Source organism: Hemicordylus capensis, chromosome 2, assembly GCF_027244095.1.
Source record: "Hemicordylus capensis ecotype Gifberg chromosome 2, rHemCap1.1.pri, whole genome shotgun sequence".
Taxonomy (NCBI): Eukaryota; Metazoa; Chordata; class Lepidosauria; order Squamata; family Cordylidae; genus Hemicordylus; species Hemicordylus capensis.
Genome location: NC_069658.1, coordinates 428,716,894 through 428,734,328, shown reverse-complemented (window position 1 = coordinate 428,734,328; position 17,435 = coordinate 428,716,894). Strand labels below are relative to the sequence as shown.

The following is a 17,435-nucleotide window of genomic DNA, read 5'->3' as shown; positions in this document are numbered from 1 at the left end:
GAAGGTGCTTCCTTGTCCAAAAGGGCTCATGATCTACAAACACACATAATGAAGAAACAGACAACAGCCAATGGGAGGGATGCTGTGCTGGGTGGAATAGATACAACGGCTCTCCCCTTGCTAAATTTAAGACAGCCGCCACATTAAAAGATGCCTCTTTTGACCAGTTAGCAGGGCTACTGAAGCCACTCACCTTCTTCAGCACCACAAATTCATTCTCTGCAGCTGTGCGCTTGCTGATTTCTTCTTCATACCTGTGGGAAGAAAAGGGAATTGAGGATCTCATTACTGCTTGAAAAAAGGAGCCCAAGAAATGATTAGAAAAAAAGAGGACGTTTTTCTTCTCCTTAGTTTTTTTTTTTTAAGTTATCCATCATCGATAATCAATGACTACGTAAGTAGTACTGCTATTGTTCTCATTGGCTGACATCCGGAACAGCATTCAGAGGATGCAGCAAGAAGCTATGTCCACACAGGCAGAGGCCTCATTCACACGTAATGCGGAACCAAGGGCCTAATGGACCTGTGGTTCCGCCCCCACCCCCCGCCGCGCACTTACCTGTCTGCATTCAGACAAAACAGACAGGAACTGAACTGCAGTCAGGGAGACTGCAGAGAGGAGGGGAAACTGGCTGCGCAGGCTTCCTTCTGGCATGAAGGACAGCCCCGATAGCTAATCACAACAGGTGAGATGAAGGAGCTTCCTCCCTCAACTTCGGTTACAGCAAGGACAGCCTGCAGTTCTGCATTCGCATGTAATGTTGGCAGCTGGAAACCTCAGGTATGAGCAGTGAAACTCACAACAACCCACATTTTGTAACTGGAGTTTAGCAAGGGAAACCTCATGTTGCTTTTCTGACAGGACCATAGTTTCAGGCATTTGCACGTACAGGTTTGTCAGTCTCAGGCTCCTTCACCGCTGGTTTCCCATTACGTGCAAATACAGCCAGAGTCTTCCCGAGTGGCAGAGTGCATGCACAGGGAGAGGAGGGAAACAATTTATACTGCTCTCCCCTGCCTCCGTAAGGGCTCTTTGCCTTCTATAAATATGTCTCTGAGGGCTGCACAGCCCTCAGGGACCTATTTTCAGGTGGCACAGAGCACTTCCAGATGAACAAAATCCACTCCTCCCATGCAAGTGCCAGCATCAGCTCCAATGCTGCTTTAGGAACTCAGCAGCAGCATTAGTGCTTCTTAGCACCCACACTTTTTTTTAGAGTGTATGTTGCCAGCCACTGTTCTATTAATATTGCTTTATTAATTTAGTGTTAATGTTAGTATTTTATCTTTCTTTCTTTCTTTCTTTCTTTCTTTATTTATTTATTTATTTAAAATATTTGTTATCTTATTTTCCTTTAAGCTGCCCTGAGTGCCTTTGATGGTAGAAAAGTGGGTTATAATTGTTAACACAACATTAAGATCAATAACCTTATCTGAGTGGTGAATGGAGAGGGGGCCTTTTCAAGCATAATGCCTCACATTTGGAATACCCTCCTCAGTGGGGCTCACCTGTCATTGAGTTGGTGTCTTTTCAGTGCCAGGTGAAAACTCTCATTTGTCTAGGGCAGCTCAACTTCAGCCCTCCAGCTGTTTTCGGACTACAACTCCCATTATCCCGCATCATAGTCGCCAACAGCCAGGGATTCTGGGAGTAATAGGCCAACATCTGCAGGAGGGTTGAAGTTGAGCAGCCCTGGTCTAGGTGTTCCAGCATCTGATCTATTATAATCTGTTGTCTTTTATTTGTTGCTGTTGGTTTTTATTCCTCTGTTGAATATATGCTTCTATTTTTTATTGCTTTAAAACTGTTGTGAACCACCTTGGGAGCTTTCAAACTGAAGGGTGGCATTGATTTATTTTAAGCAAACCACCTAAAATAATCACAGTTGTTACAATAATTCTAGCAACAGAATCCAAACTGGATTCCAGCAGCAGGAGGCGAAGTTACTGAGATGCTTCTGAGGAACACATCCTATTCTGAAGTATTTCTGAGGTGAAAAAGTGGGTCACATCTGTGGTGAAAAGTTGAGGGGGGATATCTGAATCTAACATCTGCATCCAGATTAAAGCAAGAGTAGGTTGCAAGAGCTAGGCTGCTCTATCAACCTGGAACTAGTTGCAAGAGATTTGCTGCAAATAATTCATATAAGTAAAATAGTCAGCTAGGAGTGCCGCAAGTTATGAACTTAAAACCTGAAGTGTTTGGGGCATTTATGTTAAATGTTTCTGAAGGAAAGCCCAGACTCGTTTTCTTGACTTTACTTTGATGAGAGGCCAACTCAAATTTACCTTCTTTCACTTTTCAAACATTGCCAGATATGAAGCTGCCAGAAGAAGCTGCAGAAACAGAGCTCTTGCTGGGCAACGTTTATATGGCCAACCCTATGTGGTAATGTACTTTCCTAGAGCCAAAGAATGGATAAAGGCTGCCTGGCTACATCCAAGCCCTCATGAAAGGTGTAGATTTTTAATGCTCCTATAATTTTCTACCTTCTATGGAAAAACAGCTTTATTAGCCCTCGTGACTTTCTTCTCATGCCACCGGAAGAACTGGATGGAACTTTCTGTTGAGCTCATTATTACCACACCCAGAGATTAGTTAGGTGAAGATGAATGCCATCTTGGTGACTTCAGAGGGTCTGAAGTCACGTAATAAGAGAAAGGTCAGCTTGAGATTTTCCATAGAATGGGAGCTGAACGTGCAGTTGGGGGATTGGGGTTATTATTTAGAGCAGAGGCAGCTAATGAAGTGGTCTGGTAGAAAGAACGACCAGTTGCCACCTCACAACAGTTGAGTGGGGAAGGAAATCTTCCTCCTTACAAGAAAGCATTGAGAGGAGATGGCAGAAGCATATGACACCTCAGTGAGCACCAGGGGCATAGCAAGCATGAATTGTCCCATTTGCTAAGCAGGGTCCACCCTATTTGTATTTGAATGGGAGATGACACATGAGCACTGTAAGATATTTCCCTCAGGGGATGGGGTCACTCTGGGAAGAGCACCTGCTTGCTTGCATGCAGAAGGTTCCAAGTTCCCTCCCTGGCGTCTCCAAGATGGGGCTGAGAGAGACTCCTATTTGTAAGCTTGGAGAAGCTGCTGACAGTCTGTGTAGACCACAGTTTCTCAACCACCAGTCCCTGGACTGCTGCTGGTCCCCGAAGGGTTGAGTGCCGGTCCCTGACTGGGAGTCAACCCCCACCCCCAACAACTGTAATCAAGGCACTCACTTCCTCAATTTTGCACATGGCACAGAAGAGGAAGAGTATCATGGAGGCGCGGGACCCTGCTTCTGCCTTGCCTCCACGTGTTGCTGAGATCTTCCTACAGCTATCTTATTCCCTATCTTTACAGCTTCAAACTGTATGCAGCGCGGGGGCATCAAGGAAAAGGTATGGCATTGGGTGCCACTTGAAGGGCTGCTGGTTCTTGCATGCTCATTGTTTTCAGCCAAAGGTTGGTTGATTGAAACCCAACTGCCTGTTGCGGCCGAGGCGCCTTGAGAGGGAACGCTGCTTCCCTCTTGCATTGGTGGGGCGTTGTGGTCCCTCGGTCCCTCGGTCCCCTGGTCTGCACTGCTGGTGGAAGATGGCGGTCCCCTTTGTGACCTCGCCAGGGGGTGGAACCTCTGGCCGGGATCATGCCGCAGTGAGGGCTAAGTGGCGGAGGGAGGGAGGAGGGCCAACTTGGCTCAGGCTTTGCAGAAAGGGAGTGCAAGTGGACCTTCCTCGGGGGAGGGGGAGCAAGCACGCGTACCAAGGAGGGCTAAGTGGAGGAGGGAGGCGGTGTGGTACGGGGAAGAGGCAAGATACCATTTTGTGCATTCATGCAAAAGGGTCATTGGATGAATGGCACTGGAATGAAGTGATCCTGGGGATTTGATGCCCAGCATGGTTTGTGTCCGATCCAAACCGATTTAAAACCAGTTGCCTGTTGCGGCCAAGGCACCTTGAGAGGGAACGCTGTATCCCTCTTGCATTGGTGGGGTGTTGTGGTCCCTCGGCCCCCTATAACCCCCTGATCTGCACCGCCGGTGGAAGACGGAGGTCCCCTTTATGACCTCGCCAGGTGTGGGGGACAACCTCTGGCCGGGATCATGCCGCAGTGAGGGCTAAGCAGAGGAGGGTGGGAGGAGGGCTGCCTTGGCTTGCCTCGCAGGTATGCGAGGGCAGCATATGGGACCACGTGAGCTGCGTGGCTCCAAAGGCAGGCTGGTGTGATTGGCGCACGCAGGGGAGTTGGGAGGGGGGCACAGAAGCGTGCGTTGTGAGAGAGGATGGGGTAACACCTGCTACACTCTGGTGTGCAAGCACAGTGGCGGCAGCTCTTGGACCCAGGCGACCTTCCGAGCTCAGTCCGGTGCACCATTGCCTCACCCACCCTGAACAGTGCCTCGTCTCCCCAGTGAGGAAGATGAGGCATCCACCACTACAACGCCCCACGCCCTCCGCCATCTCAGAATCACCCCCTTCCCTTTAATGCCAGGTCCTCACCGCTCTTCTTCACATTTTCTTTCACCGTTAAAAAAAAGCCCCATTCCCAGCACCTGCCATGTAACCGTTTTTAAGGAGTTTTGGAGGAGCTGCACGGGTTTTATTAGGTCCGCCTCACAAAGTGCACATCTAAGAGCAGGATCCAGATCAAGCCAGGTGATCATGACCACGCAGCATTGACACAAATGAGAGATGACTAAATTAATTTCAGTGTGTAGTCCTGACTAACGTGGTCTGGATCCAGCCCTGCGACTACACAACTCCTGCTAAAACTCCACTTCCATCATGAGAGGGTTAAACTGTAGATTTCCAGCTCTACTGAACTTGCCCAGCTCTCCTCTCCTCACCTCCTTTTTGCTTTGCTTGACATCCAGCCTGATGAAGTGTTTTGGGGATTTCAAAAGCTTGCTTGTGTGTTGCTTTCATTGACCCCATGTAGCTTTTAAATTTTTCTATTGGCCCAACATTGGAGAGTAATCACAAGCACCCCCACGCTGCACATACTGAAGACATACTGGAGACAAATTTGTTCACCCAGGCTTTTAGATTCAGGGGTTCTCAACCTTGGGTACTCAGATGTTGGTGGACTTCAACTCCCATAATCCCCAGCCATAATGGCCAAATGCCATTGTGGTTGGGGGTTATGGGAGTTTAACTGAGGGTTGAGAACTAAGGTTGAGAACCCCTAATATTCCATGTTTGCAAAATATTTTAATGCTTATATTATTTTAATTGTAAACTGCCCAGAGATGCAAGTTTTGGGCAGTATAGAAGTCTGATAGATAGATAGATAGATAGATAGATAGATAGATAGATAGATAGATAGATAGATAAACTTAAAACCCCTTTACTAACTGCTGGTCCAGGAAACTGCGCATGAAGAATGTAGCGGTCCTTGAAACTCTGCACGAAGAATGTAGCGGTCCTTGACTCCAAAAAAGGTTGAGAAACACTGTGCTGGAGTGCCTCACAGTTTTCAAGGACCACTGGGCCAGACAGGCAGGCCCAGTGACAGCTCCGCCCACCGCTGCCACCACGGGGTGGGAGGAGGCCTGCTTGGCTCACCCCCAACCCCCGGCTGCACACTTATTATTTAATTTAATTTATGTACCACCTTTCATTAAAATAATCCCAAGGCAATTTACAGTATAATTAAAATACACAGTTAAAACAATACCCAATTAAAATACAAAAAATAATTCTAAAAATACATCTCTATTTTAAAAGTTTAAAACCTATATAAAACTTAAACACACAAAACACAAAGCAGCAACAGCAAAAAGAAAAAGTTTTCTCACATAAAAGACATTCTCTCCTATAAAAGCCTGGGTGAAGAGCCATGTTTTTGTTTCCTAAAAACTGTGATGGAGACTGAGGAGTGGATGCCAGCCGGGAGAGAACTTTAAAGCCGGGGGGCAATTACTGAGTGGCCCTGTCCTGTGTGCTCGACAGCCAAGCCTCCACACTGAATATTGTTTATGATTTCTTTGCTGCTGCCTACCTGATCCTGAAGTCCTCCATAGCATCTTGCATATTCTTCAGTTCTGAGTCTATCCGTAGCCTCTCTTGTCCAAGATTATCCAGCTGCCTCCTTAGATTATTGATGTAGGCCTCAAACAAGGGCTCAATGTGATACTGGGTGGTTTTTTGCTGCTGCAAGAGGCTCCATTTCGTTTCTAGCACCTTGTTCTGTTGCTCCAGGAAACGGACCTGTTGAAGACAACAATAAATTCCACATTGTGCTATTTACTACCAAAGCAACTAAAAACAACAGAAATACACGCTCGCAACCCAGCATCTTTCTCTTCCATTTAAAACAGACGGTAAAAGATGGCCAACAAGGACTTCATTTGGAACATATACAGGAAGACGATGTCAGGTTGCTAAGCATTAATAGTACTATCCCAAAGAGTGGGCAGCATCAGGGGATTAAGACAGATCTTGCAGTTGCTGACCAAACAATTGGAAGTGGTAATGAAACTGGGAAGTGTTAGGCATGTATTGCTAATCAAAACTGCTTACCTTTTTTATAACATATGTGGGGAATTTTACATGGACTCTAATACAGGATACGAATATGATGAATATTTTAATACTGCTTTTCAATAAAATTTCCCAAAGCAGTGTGTGTATGATCTATCTTTCTAATATAAATAATAAAATGGCACCCTGTCCCAAAAGGGCTCACAATCTAAAAAAGAAACATAAGATAGACCCCAGCAACAGCCACTGGAGGGGTGCTGTGCTTGGGATGGGGGATGGATAGGGCCAGTTGCTCTCCCCCTGCTATTCAATAGCGATCACAATTTTTATTCTTTAAAAGTCAGTTTCTAACTAACCCTCAATGTTAGAGGCAAACTAAGCATCACTGTAAGCAAGAGCTAAGCTTTGGTGTGCTTGTCTTTTCTGGATCAGGATTACAGCAGGGAAGGACTTGAACCCTTTGCTCCTGCTGTGGTCCCATTCAATCTGGGCTGATGTTCTTCCAATGGAGGGATAACACATGCAAGTACATACAAACAGCATCTGTACTCTCAAAAGATAAGCATAGAAACATATGATGCAAGCATATACAGGGTCAAACCACTAGGCCATCTAGCTCAGTACTGGCTACACCAAAGTTTCTTAACCTTGGCTCCCCCAGATGTTGTTGGACTACAACTCCCATCATCCCCAGACATGGCCTTTGTGGCTGAGTTGTAGTCCAAAAATATCTGGGGGCCCAAGGTTAAGAAACCCTGGGCTATTCTGACTGGCAGCAGCAGGGTTCTTCCCTAGCCCCTACCTGGAAATACCAGGGATGTGAACCTGGAATGTTCTGCATGCAAAGCAGATGGTCTACCACTGAACTATGGCTCTATCCCCTATAGTATTCTACATGGCTGCCTGTCCCTCCTGACAGCCTTCATCTTCAGTCATGCAGCCTTCCTGCTCCTCCTTTACTCACTGCCTTCCTATCTGCAAAAACGGAGTAACTTGCTGCTAAGTAAGCATATTTTCCTAGACATTTTATTTGTGCAGTGCATTTAAGATATGCAGCGGAGGGCTTAATTTGCAAAAAATGACCTTAATCTTTTAATTTAAACAAATAATTTGTTTTGTGTGTGTTTGTGGGAAGTTTGAGCAATTCTGCATCTAACAACCTATAGTAATTGTCCCTTGGCAGCTACGCAAATGCAATTAATATAGCAAGGTTTAGGAATTTTGCTAACTATATAGCTATATGTATACGTTTTAGTGAGGTAAATACATCCATTATCTCAGTGGTGAAGGATCTAAGCCACTCAAGATTGCAAGCAACTTGCTTCAGAGACCCGGACTTCCTTTGCCATTTTGCATTTGGGACAGGGGGTGGTAACATATAGGAACATAGGAAGCTGCCTTGTACTGAGTCAGACCATTGGTCCATCTAGCTCAGTATTGTCAACACAGACTGGCAGCAGCTCTTGCAAGGTTGCAAACAGGAGTCTCTCTCAGCCCTACCTTGATGATGCCAGGGAGGGAACTTGGAACCTTCTGCATGCAAGCATACAGATGCTCTTTCCAGAGCGGCTCCATCCCCTAAGAGGAATATCTTATAGCACTCACATATGGACTCCCATCCAAGTGCAAACCAGGGTGGACCCCACTTAGCAAAGGGGACAATTCATGCTTGCTACTACAAGACAAGTGAGATTTCTCACAAAGGCCCAATACAATTTGATGTTCCCTGTTTAGCATAATTCTTGCTCAATGCTACATATACAATTACTAGAAAATAAATCCTCTTGATCACAGAGGATTTACTCTTGGGTAAAGATGTTTAGTATTGCTCTGTCCCTTGAACAAAGAAGACTAAAAGTTAAAACTGTTTTATATACCAATTACATCCTTGATAAGTCTGTCCTGATCATGCCTAGCATACTGCTGAAAAATCCAAAACTTCACTCTTTCTAAAGCCATATTGCTTGCATCAGCTAAGTGGATAGAATTTTGCAAAATGGCTGGTGGGTGCAGAGAACTGCATGACTATAGAACTTTGGAGCTTTCCAATGGGCAGCTTTTCCATCCTCCCCATCACATGACAACCTCTTTTGAAGCAGAGGAATTTCAAAACACCACTTATGATATGCCACTGGGTTGCTGTTCAAAGTGGATGTGTCTCAAAGGGATGTGTCCCAAGTGGCTCTTTGCATCCTGGAGCATATTTAATTGCTGACCAGGATCTCGTAAGGAATTGTTTCATTTGTCCATGTTTCCCAGAGACAGTGGCCCTATTCACACATTATGTTCAATGTGCATACACTGCATGCACATGAGATCTGTACACACACAGACCAAATTCAGATGTAACAGGAAACCAGAGGTCCCTTCACCTCTAGTTTTCTTATCCACCCGTCCAAATTTGGGCGACTGGAGTTTGCGGTGAAGAGGGACCTGAGGTTTCCCTCCCCAAACTCCAACCTTTAGTTCAGAGTAGAGTTTTGCCACTGCAAACTCCATTTCTGCGGCACCAGCATTACATCTGAATGCTGGCACCGCAGTTCAGGCCCCATGGAGCTGGAGTTCAGCCCCTGTGCTGCTTCCGTTTCATTCCCCCACAATCCTTTGTCCAGATGAAAAACATTGCTGGCCAGTTGTAGGTATTCAATAATCCAACTACATCCAAACAAACAAACAAACAAACAAGCTTTAAAAAACTTCTTATAGTTCTTTTTTCCCTTTTAAAGAAAACTCTTATGGTCAGTTTATGAATACACCCTGCTTCAGAAGCCCAGTATAGGCTTGGCTTTTGGAGAATAAATGACAGCTAGTGAAGAAGAACCTTCAGCAGTCTGCAATATTTGGGCACTGAAGCTATAATCTCTGGTGACAATCACACAAGCAAGGCCCTGTTTTCACCTCTGGAAGGGTACAATTAAAGACAGGGAGGAAGCAGTATCTATAGTTGGCTTATATTGCTAGGTTGAACAAGGAACTCATATCAGAATCACTGAAAAAGGTTAGGATGAGATCAAGAGGCTAGTTACCTTGTCAATGAAGGAAGCAAATTTGTTGTTGAGTGTCTTGATCTGCTCCTTCTCTTCCTTCCTCACCCTCTGGATGGTAGGGTCAATCTCCAGGTTGAGAGGTGCCAGGAGATTTGGGTTGACAGTAACCTCGTGGATGCCACCAGCTCCAGCTCCATAGCCACCAAGGCCTCCATACCCTCCACCACCCACAACCCTATACCCAACTCCACCATGGCCTAACCCATAGCCATATCCAGATCTGGCAGTACGATAGCCACCCATGGAAATTCTTTTACTCCCTCCAAAACCATGGAGGCTTCTGCTGCCAAAGCCACCACCAACACGTCCAAAGCCTGCACTGCCTCCCCGGGATACTGAAACGGTGCTAAAGCTACTTCGGCTGCCTGGGAGAACGGCCGAAGATGTGCTAAAATTCTTAGTGACTCGGACTGATTTCTGAGCCATTGTTTCTGTGCACAACCAGGGAGAAAGAGAAAGAGATGAGATGAGATTCCTGGACCACAAAAGTGAAAGGATTCTCCTGAAAGCTTCCAGATTGCCCCCTTTTATCTCGTTCAAGAGCTGGGTTTGGCCACTGGAGATCACACATCATTGGGCTGAATTAATCAGTTTGGTATGCCTGGCATAAACCCATCTTTTCCGTCCCGGTAATCACTGGGTTGACCCGGAATGTACCTAACGTAATGCCCTGGCAACCTGCAGACTTGTAAAACCAAACAGAATTGTCTAACCCTGTACTTTTCTGCAAAAGAAAAAGAATTAACAATGTCGGAGGTTGCCTAAGGCGTTGCTTTTAACTTGGTATGATCAACAGCCATTTCTTTTTTGAACCTGATGGGAATGGAGTTGCTACACGAGGCTAATGAAAGCTGTTGAGGCAGCTCCCTTGGCAACCCTTCTCAACAGCAACCGTTCATTTTGCACTCAATTCAGGCACAACACCCACTGTGAAGTCAACAGAGTCACAAGTGAGGACACATGCACTCAAGTTTGTCATTAGGAACAGGAAGCACTGATATAGCAAGTTCTCATCTCCAGAAAAATTCCATGGAAAAAGGAGGGGGCCTGCATGCATCTTACTGCCTCAGAACTGAATGATGCTGCCATAAACCACGTGTCTGAGCCAGGGCACTTTCCAGATTAGACCCTGCAATGGGCTCTCAGAAGTGTGCTTCCACACTTCCTGAGTTGGGACACCGCAATCTCTCCACGGACAGCAGGGTGCCATTCAGATTTCCAATGCCTTGTTTTGAATTTAATTGCTGCGATATAGAGCTAGTACCTCATATATCTGGCATAAGAAAGTTGCTGTTTTTTCGGGTTTCCGCGAGACTGCTCCCCCTGTTGTTTACATTTCAAATGCGACTTGCCTGAATGGAGGCATTTTGCTGCTGTTGAGCAACTAGTCTGGAAAGCGCCCAGGTCTACAAGAAGGTTGAATAAACATGCAATAAATGCTAAACAACATAGTGAGTCCATTCACATGATATGAGCTGCTTGGGTTGGAGAGAGTTTACCCAAGCAGCCCATGTCATCTGGGAAACCAGGGGGCCTCCCAACGCAGCTGCTACAGACCCGGATAGCCCGGATCTGCTAACCAGGCAAAAAAGTGAGATAGGAGGGGAAAGGAGTGACCTACCTCACTTTCTGGTCATCTGCAGAATCGGGGCTCTGAAAACTGCTTCTGAGAATGGGGGTCACAGAGTCCGAGTACAGTGTGGCCAGGGTGAGGAGCCCTGCTGCATTGGTGAGGGCTGCCTCTCCACTGCCCACAGTGCATTATGGGATGGGGGAGGATTTCCTCCTTCTGATGCTCTTCAGGCATCTGCCACTGCCCTGCTTGTTTGGGTGTGTGAACAGGAGAGCTGCAAAGAGCCTCTGATCATCTAGAGGAATGTAGGAAGGCTGCTGCCTTCCCCCAAACTGTTCCCCGTTTAGTCATGTGAACAACCTCAGCGATTTCCCTCTTTCAGGACTAGAAAAGTTACATTCGGCAGGAGCAGTTCGGGGTGGAAGATGGAAGCAGTAGCAGCAGATGAGTTTATGAAGAGTAACAGCTAAGAGGCAGATGTGGCTAAGAGCCACAGTGAGTAGGCCACTTTTGCCTTCTTTGAACTTGCAGAATGCCCAGTGAAGAAAATCTGCTTGCCGGAATGCTAGTGCTGCTTTGCAATGATTGGAATGGTTTCAAACGCAGATTGCAGATAAAGAGGTTTTAGAACAATCAGGGTCTGCTGCTTTACCAGCTAGACAGAGTAGGCATCCACCCAGGGTTGTATAACACTAGGGGCACCTATCATGCAGCATGCAAACTGCATGTAAGGCTGGGTTTCCACACTGTTTCTGTCACATGCCCATCTCTCACCATGAGCTCAGAGCATGCCCCTTAACCCAATGTATTGCCTATGTGCCGATTTTGAGTATGCCCAGTGGGGGCAAGGGCACAGGGCAGGGTAGGAGGAGATCCACCCAGATGCCTTGCAGGAAAACAACAGGGACTGGAATGACACTCCCCCCACCCTCCTCTCAAAATTGGGGCTACAAGAGAGAGGGGCATGCATGCAACCCTCTAGCTGGCAGCAGAGGCCACTAATCAGGTGCATTCAGAGGTTGCTGCTGCTGATATTCAAATGTGTCGAATTGTGGAGAGAAGTCTTCAGACTATGTGGAGTTGGAAGGAAGTGGCAGAGCACAGATGCAGTCCCTCTCCTTTGCTTGAGCTCAGCCTAGGGCTTGACAAATCCCAGGCACCAGGGAACCATGGTGCCTAGAAATTTAACTGTGGTGCCTAGACTAGGATATGGTTAATAAAATCTAAGGTTGTTCACAAGAGCAGTAATGATGGCATGGGGGGAGGGGCTGGCTGGGAGGCAGGCTCCTGCCTCACCTGTGAGGCACACGGGCTGCACCACAGTGAGTGGCAGAGCAGGGAAGTGGAGGATGAAGCCCTCCAGCATCCCTCAGTGCACTGGGCCAGGATCATGGTGCATTGAGGGATTCTCCCTCCGCTGGGCACTCTTGCAGCCTGACTGTGTGTGTGGACATACATGACCAGGTACCTAGGTAGAAGGGCATGCCTGTGCCCTTCTACCTGGGTAATAGTTAGGGATGTGCATGGAACCGGGTGGGGGAAGTTCAAAGGTTGGGTGGGGAGTTGGATTTGAGGGTGGGGGAGGGTGCAATTAGCTCTCCCTCTGCTTTCCCCCCACCGGTGCTCCATTATTCCAGGCTCCTTCAGGGCGGCAGCATACCCCCCCTGTTGACCTGTCCCCTTTGCCCGGAAGTACCCAGTGTGCATGCACGCGCTGGGCGTGCACATCGCACTCGTGCACATCAGGTGGGCAGGCGCGTACGCCAGGTACTTCTGGGTACTTCCGGGAAAAGAGGGGAGAGGGCAGCAAGGAGGTATGCTGCCGCCCTGAAAGAGCCTTGAATAACGGAGTGCCGGCAGAGGAAAAGCGGCGGGAGGGGTAAGTGCACCCTGTCCCATCCTTAAAGTCCAACCCACCTGCCTTCGAACCCGCTGAACAGCCGGTTGTTTGAACCAGTTCAGAGACCCTTAAATGGCCTCCGAATGGGTTCATGCACATCCCTAGTAATAGCCCGGGGGAAATTCCCTGGTTCCCCAGGGGGCTAGGGCTGCACAAGCCTTGGTCATAGGAGTATGCACAAAACCAGCTGGCTTGGTGTTTGTGTGTGCGTATAAAATTATTTTTTAAATTTTTTAATTATTTCCCCCCTGTAAGTGATATTGGGAGCTGCACAGGATTGGTTGATTGCCTTCAGTTCTTTAGCTGAATCATGGTGTGTGAAGTTGTATTTAAGAACAAAACTCAGCCATCTTTGTATAGCACTGAGGGTGATGTCTTACATCGAAACGTTTGCTATTTTGTTACATCTGTGGTTTGCTTTTTAAGTTTTAAACTTTTGAATGTTTTTAAACTTTTAAATTTTATTGTGCATTAAAGGTCATCGAAAAAAAGCTTTGCAGTGTGGAAATGCTTATTTTATTGCCCTTATACCCAAAGAGCCTTTCTGCATTTGTCCTAGGCAGCCCTGTTTCTATTCCAAGCATATGAAAGGCATAAAGAGAAAACCATTTGCCCTTCTCCTCCACAACATCCATCACTAAGTCCAATAATATTTGCAAGTGTCTGGCTTCTAAATTTTTGGGCTGGCTCCTAGATCCAAAGAAAATTTACCAAGCACTGGTTTAGCCCCCATTGCTCATTGGCAGAACGTTGAGGTTGAATTTCAGAACTGGGCTCAGAAAAAATGTTGAGCTATTTTCCATTTTAAAACAAAACTAGACTATAAAACGCTCAGTTTGCTGAACCAAGCCAAGGGGAGTCCACTCAATATCTAGGCTTGGACTGAGTTAGAGGGAGAGAATGCAGCAGGCCTGCATCTACATCCAAAACCCACAGGTCTCCTTAATGTTTGGACTGGAAGAGCACACACAGTCCCTGGCCGCCAAGGAGAGCAGTGGGGGCTGATGGGAGAGGGCACGGGAGCTTGCTGCATTTGGTCCTAGCAGGTCAACTCTTCCTCTGTGTTTTTGGGGATGAGCCAGTTTGGAAACAAGACCTGATAATTGAAACCCCAGATTCCAAGGAGAAATTTAAAGGCATTCCTACTTGATAAAATCTTCCTCGTTCCAAACCATGATCTTGAAGGCACTCTCAGTGTTTACGATCCCACAAATTCACCATCAGGGGACTCTGTTCCTCTATGAATGGGATGAAGGGGATGAATGTGGTGCCTGAGAACAGCACTTCCACTTCTAATGCTTTTATCTTATAGCAATGTACTTTACTAGGGCCTGCAGCAATTATCTGTACAGTACAAGGTGAACCAGAACTGTATTCAAAAGGAAACACCCTCCTGTTACTCAGCATATAAAACCACTTTATGTATCCTTTTTCCCAGCATGTAAAATCACTTTAGAAGATTTTGTTAAACCTTCAAACCTGGGACACTAAGTAGAGCTCGCCCAAAAAGTGTGTGTGCGCCAAATTTTGTGGTTTAGGGAAGGTTTTCCCCAACTCATTGCAGAGAGGTGTCTTCAGGGGAAGAGGCAAGTGGCGAAATTTAAAAGAATTTGGGGAGGAGAGGCTTTACCACAATTTAATTTTTGTAGCTATATCAATTGGTCTCCTTTTAAAATTGATTTATTGATTAAGTGCCGTCAAGTCAGTGTTGACTCTTAGCAACCACACAGATAGATTCTCTCCAGGATGATTTGTCTTCAACTTTGCCTTTAAGGTCTCTCAGTGGTGCATTCATTGTTGTCCTAATCAAGTCCTTGCTGCCGGTTGTCCTCTTCTTCTCTTTCCTTCAACTTTCCCCATTATGGACTTCTCAAGGGAGCTGGGTCTTCACATAATGTGTCTGAAGTATGATAGTCTGAGCCTGGTCATTGGTGCCTTGAGAGAAAATTCTGGATTGATTTGTTCTGTGATCCATTTGTTTGTTTTCCTGGCTGTCCAGGGTATCCTCAAACCTTTTAAAATACATGCATATATATTTACATTGCAGCAGTGCTTTAAGTGCTGAGCATTTTTCTTACCAATAACGTACTGGGCAAACAACACTATACTGTGACCGAGGGTTATTCTCTAGTGAATTCCATGTAAAACTGGACAAAGAGGCACTTTTGAAGAGGCAGTTATCTTATATTTAGCAAGGGGAGAACAACTGTCCCTATTCACCGACATCTCTCCTTTGGCTGCTGCTGGTATCTCCTTTGTGCGTGTGGCTTTGTTTTGAAGACTGAATCTCTTTGGGACAGGGAGCCATTTTCTTATACCTTTTGCTGTGTAAGTCAAATTGATGTGTTGTTGTGGTTGATGATGAAAAGCAGAATATAAATGTTTTTAATGATGATGATAATATATATATCTGCCAAGTGAGAATGGTTCACATATCTGATCACGTGGACTATAATCCACGGATTATCTATGGAAGCCTATGCTATAATATTTTTTGAACTTCATGGTGCTATAAAAACCTTTTGGGTTTCCTTTGCATTTGTTTGCTATGAAATTTGCTTTGATTTCTGAGCAGAGTACATGTTGAGCAATGATGTTAGATACCTGAACTTTATCATGTCTGCAGGTTTCATTCAGGAAGCACTTTTTAACTGGGCATATAAAATGCCTCCTATGATTAATTTTAGTAGCACTGTATACAATACCTGTTAACTGTGTTGTTTTTTTAAAAAAAATTATAACTCTTTAATGTGGAAGGAAACAGTTATTTTTAATAGATTACTTTATAGGGAGCTGAATTAATGGGTACAGAAAATGTTGGTGTACAATGTGAGAGGAAAACGTGATTAAAATGCAGCACTTGGGAGTGGAGAAAGAATTGTGGATTACTTTGCTATCGGGCCAGTAGTGTTCTGGAGCTATCATTACAACTGCACTGTGACCGGTGAAGATATGTCCATTTTGCAAAGGACTCCTAGGTGATCACCTGCTTCTTCTTCAAGCCTCCAAAAAGGCACTTGAACTCATCCTCCAGCTGGACAAGGAGGATTTTTGCCAAGATGTTCTCTTCTACACATTACTTCAAGATACAGGAGCACTCTTCTTCCTTTACAGCTGAACAGCCTGTTGCATGTGCCTCTTCCCATTGCCCCTACCCTACTTGTTGATGGCAGCACCACTCCTACTTCTCCTTCCACTCCCTGCTTTTTCAAAAGGCAGAGGCTGGGGAAAAGAGCAGAAGAGTGTGGAGCAGTAGGGATGTGCAAGAACTGGCGGGTGGTGGTGGTTTGAAGGGGGGGCACACCTTTAAGGGCAGGTGAGGGTGCCCTTACCCCTCCTGCCTCATTTCCCCTGCCAGCACTCAATTTTAAAAGTCCCTGTCGGGGTGGAAGTGTACCTCCCGGAAGTTAACAGAAGAACCTGGCACGTGTGTGCACTTCTGCCCAAGGAGACCGGGGCGGCAGGGAGGTACTCTGCCACCCCGACAGGGGCTTTTAAAACTGAGCGCTGGCAGGGGAAATGTGATGGGAGGGGTAAGAGCAACCTCCTCCGCCCTTAAAGGGATGCTCCCCGGCCCCGCCTTTGAACCGGCGGAACTGCTGGCTGATCGTACTGGGTTGGAGGTCCATAAAGGGCCTTGGAAATGGTTCCATGCACATCCCTATGGAGAAAGAGTGGTGGGCTATCACTCTACTCAGTACTCCTCCACACTCCAGCTCCCTCACCCTCTACCTTTTGAAAAGGCAGGTAGTGGGAAGAAAAGCAGCAATGGTGGCAGTCATCAGGTAAGAGGACGGAGTGTGGGAGGGGAGATAGGTGCATACTGTAAGTGGGTTGGAGGAGAGTAGCACATGGTGCACATTGTGTGTACTACAAGCGTGGGGGACTGAGGCTCACCCTTTTGCCTCTACTATGGGGGGTGGGGCACACACTTGGGCTGGGCCAGTTAGTGAGAATTACACAGGTGAGCAAACTGTGGATGAAGAAAACAATGACAGCAGCAGTCCTATGTGCAGAGTTAAGTGTGCTTAAGCCATTGATTTTAAGAACTGGGCTGCAATCCTATGCACACTAACTAGGGAGTTCTATTCAACTCTCTTCAGAATAAACATGCTTTGGGGCTGCACTTGAGAGGCATGCTGCAGAAGGTAATAAAACAGGACCAAACTTCTTGTAAAGGAATCGGGGAGAGGAGAGCCTCTTACAGAAGGCTAATCAGCACATTAGAAAAGCCTTGCTGAAAGCGACCAAAGGCCCATCTTATCTACTACCCTGTTTCCACAGGAGCCAACCACATGCTTCCATGAAGCCCACACGCAGGAGATGAAGGAGACAGCCACCCTCGTCATTTGGTACCCAGAAGCAGGGGCAAGGGGAGACAGCTGTCTGGGGGCCCACTGCCTTGGGGGGGGGTGTGTGTGTGTCCAGAGGCAAGTCACAT

General features: G+C 46.5%; 1 protein-coding gene across 3 annotated transcripts in view; it reads right to left on the bottom strand.

Moving 5' to 3' along the window:
• LOC128342726 (keratin, type II cytoskeletal 5-like) overlaps nt 1–17,435 on the bottom strand; it is a 30,497-nt gene that overhangs the window by 12,157 nt on the left and 905 nt on the right. The window contains exons 1-3 of one of the 3 annotated variants that reach the window (XM_053290464.1): nt 11,143–12,638; nt 5,993–6,201; nt 194–254 (exon numbers count right to left, since the gene is read on the bottom strand). In XM_053290464.1, coding sequence (XP_053146439.1) covers nt 194–254; nt 5,993–6,024 — 93 coding nt within the window. In that variant the 5' untranslated portion in view covers nt 6,025–6,201; nt 11,143–12,638. The other 2 variants (XM_053290462.1, XM_053290463.1) reach the window with 2 other exon arrangements.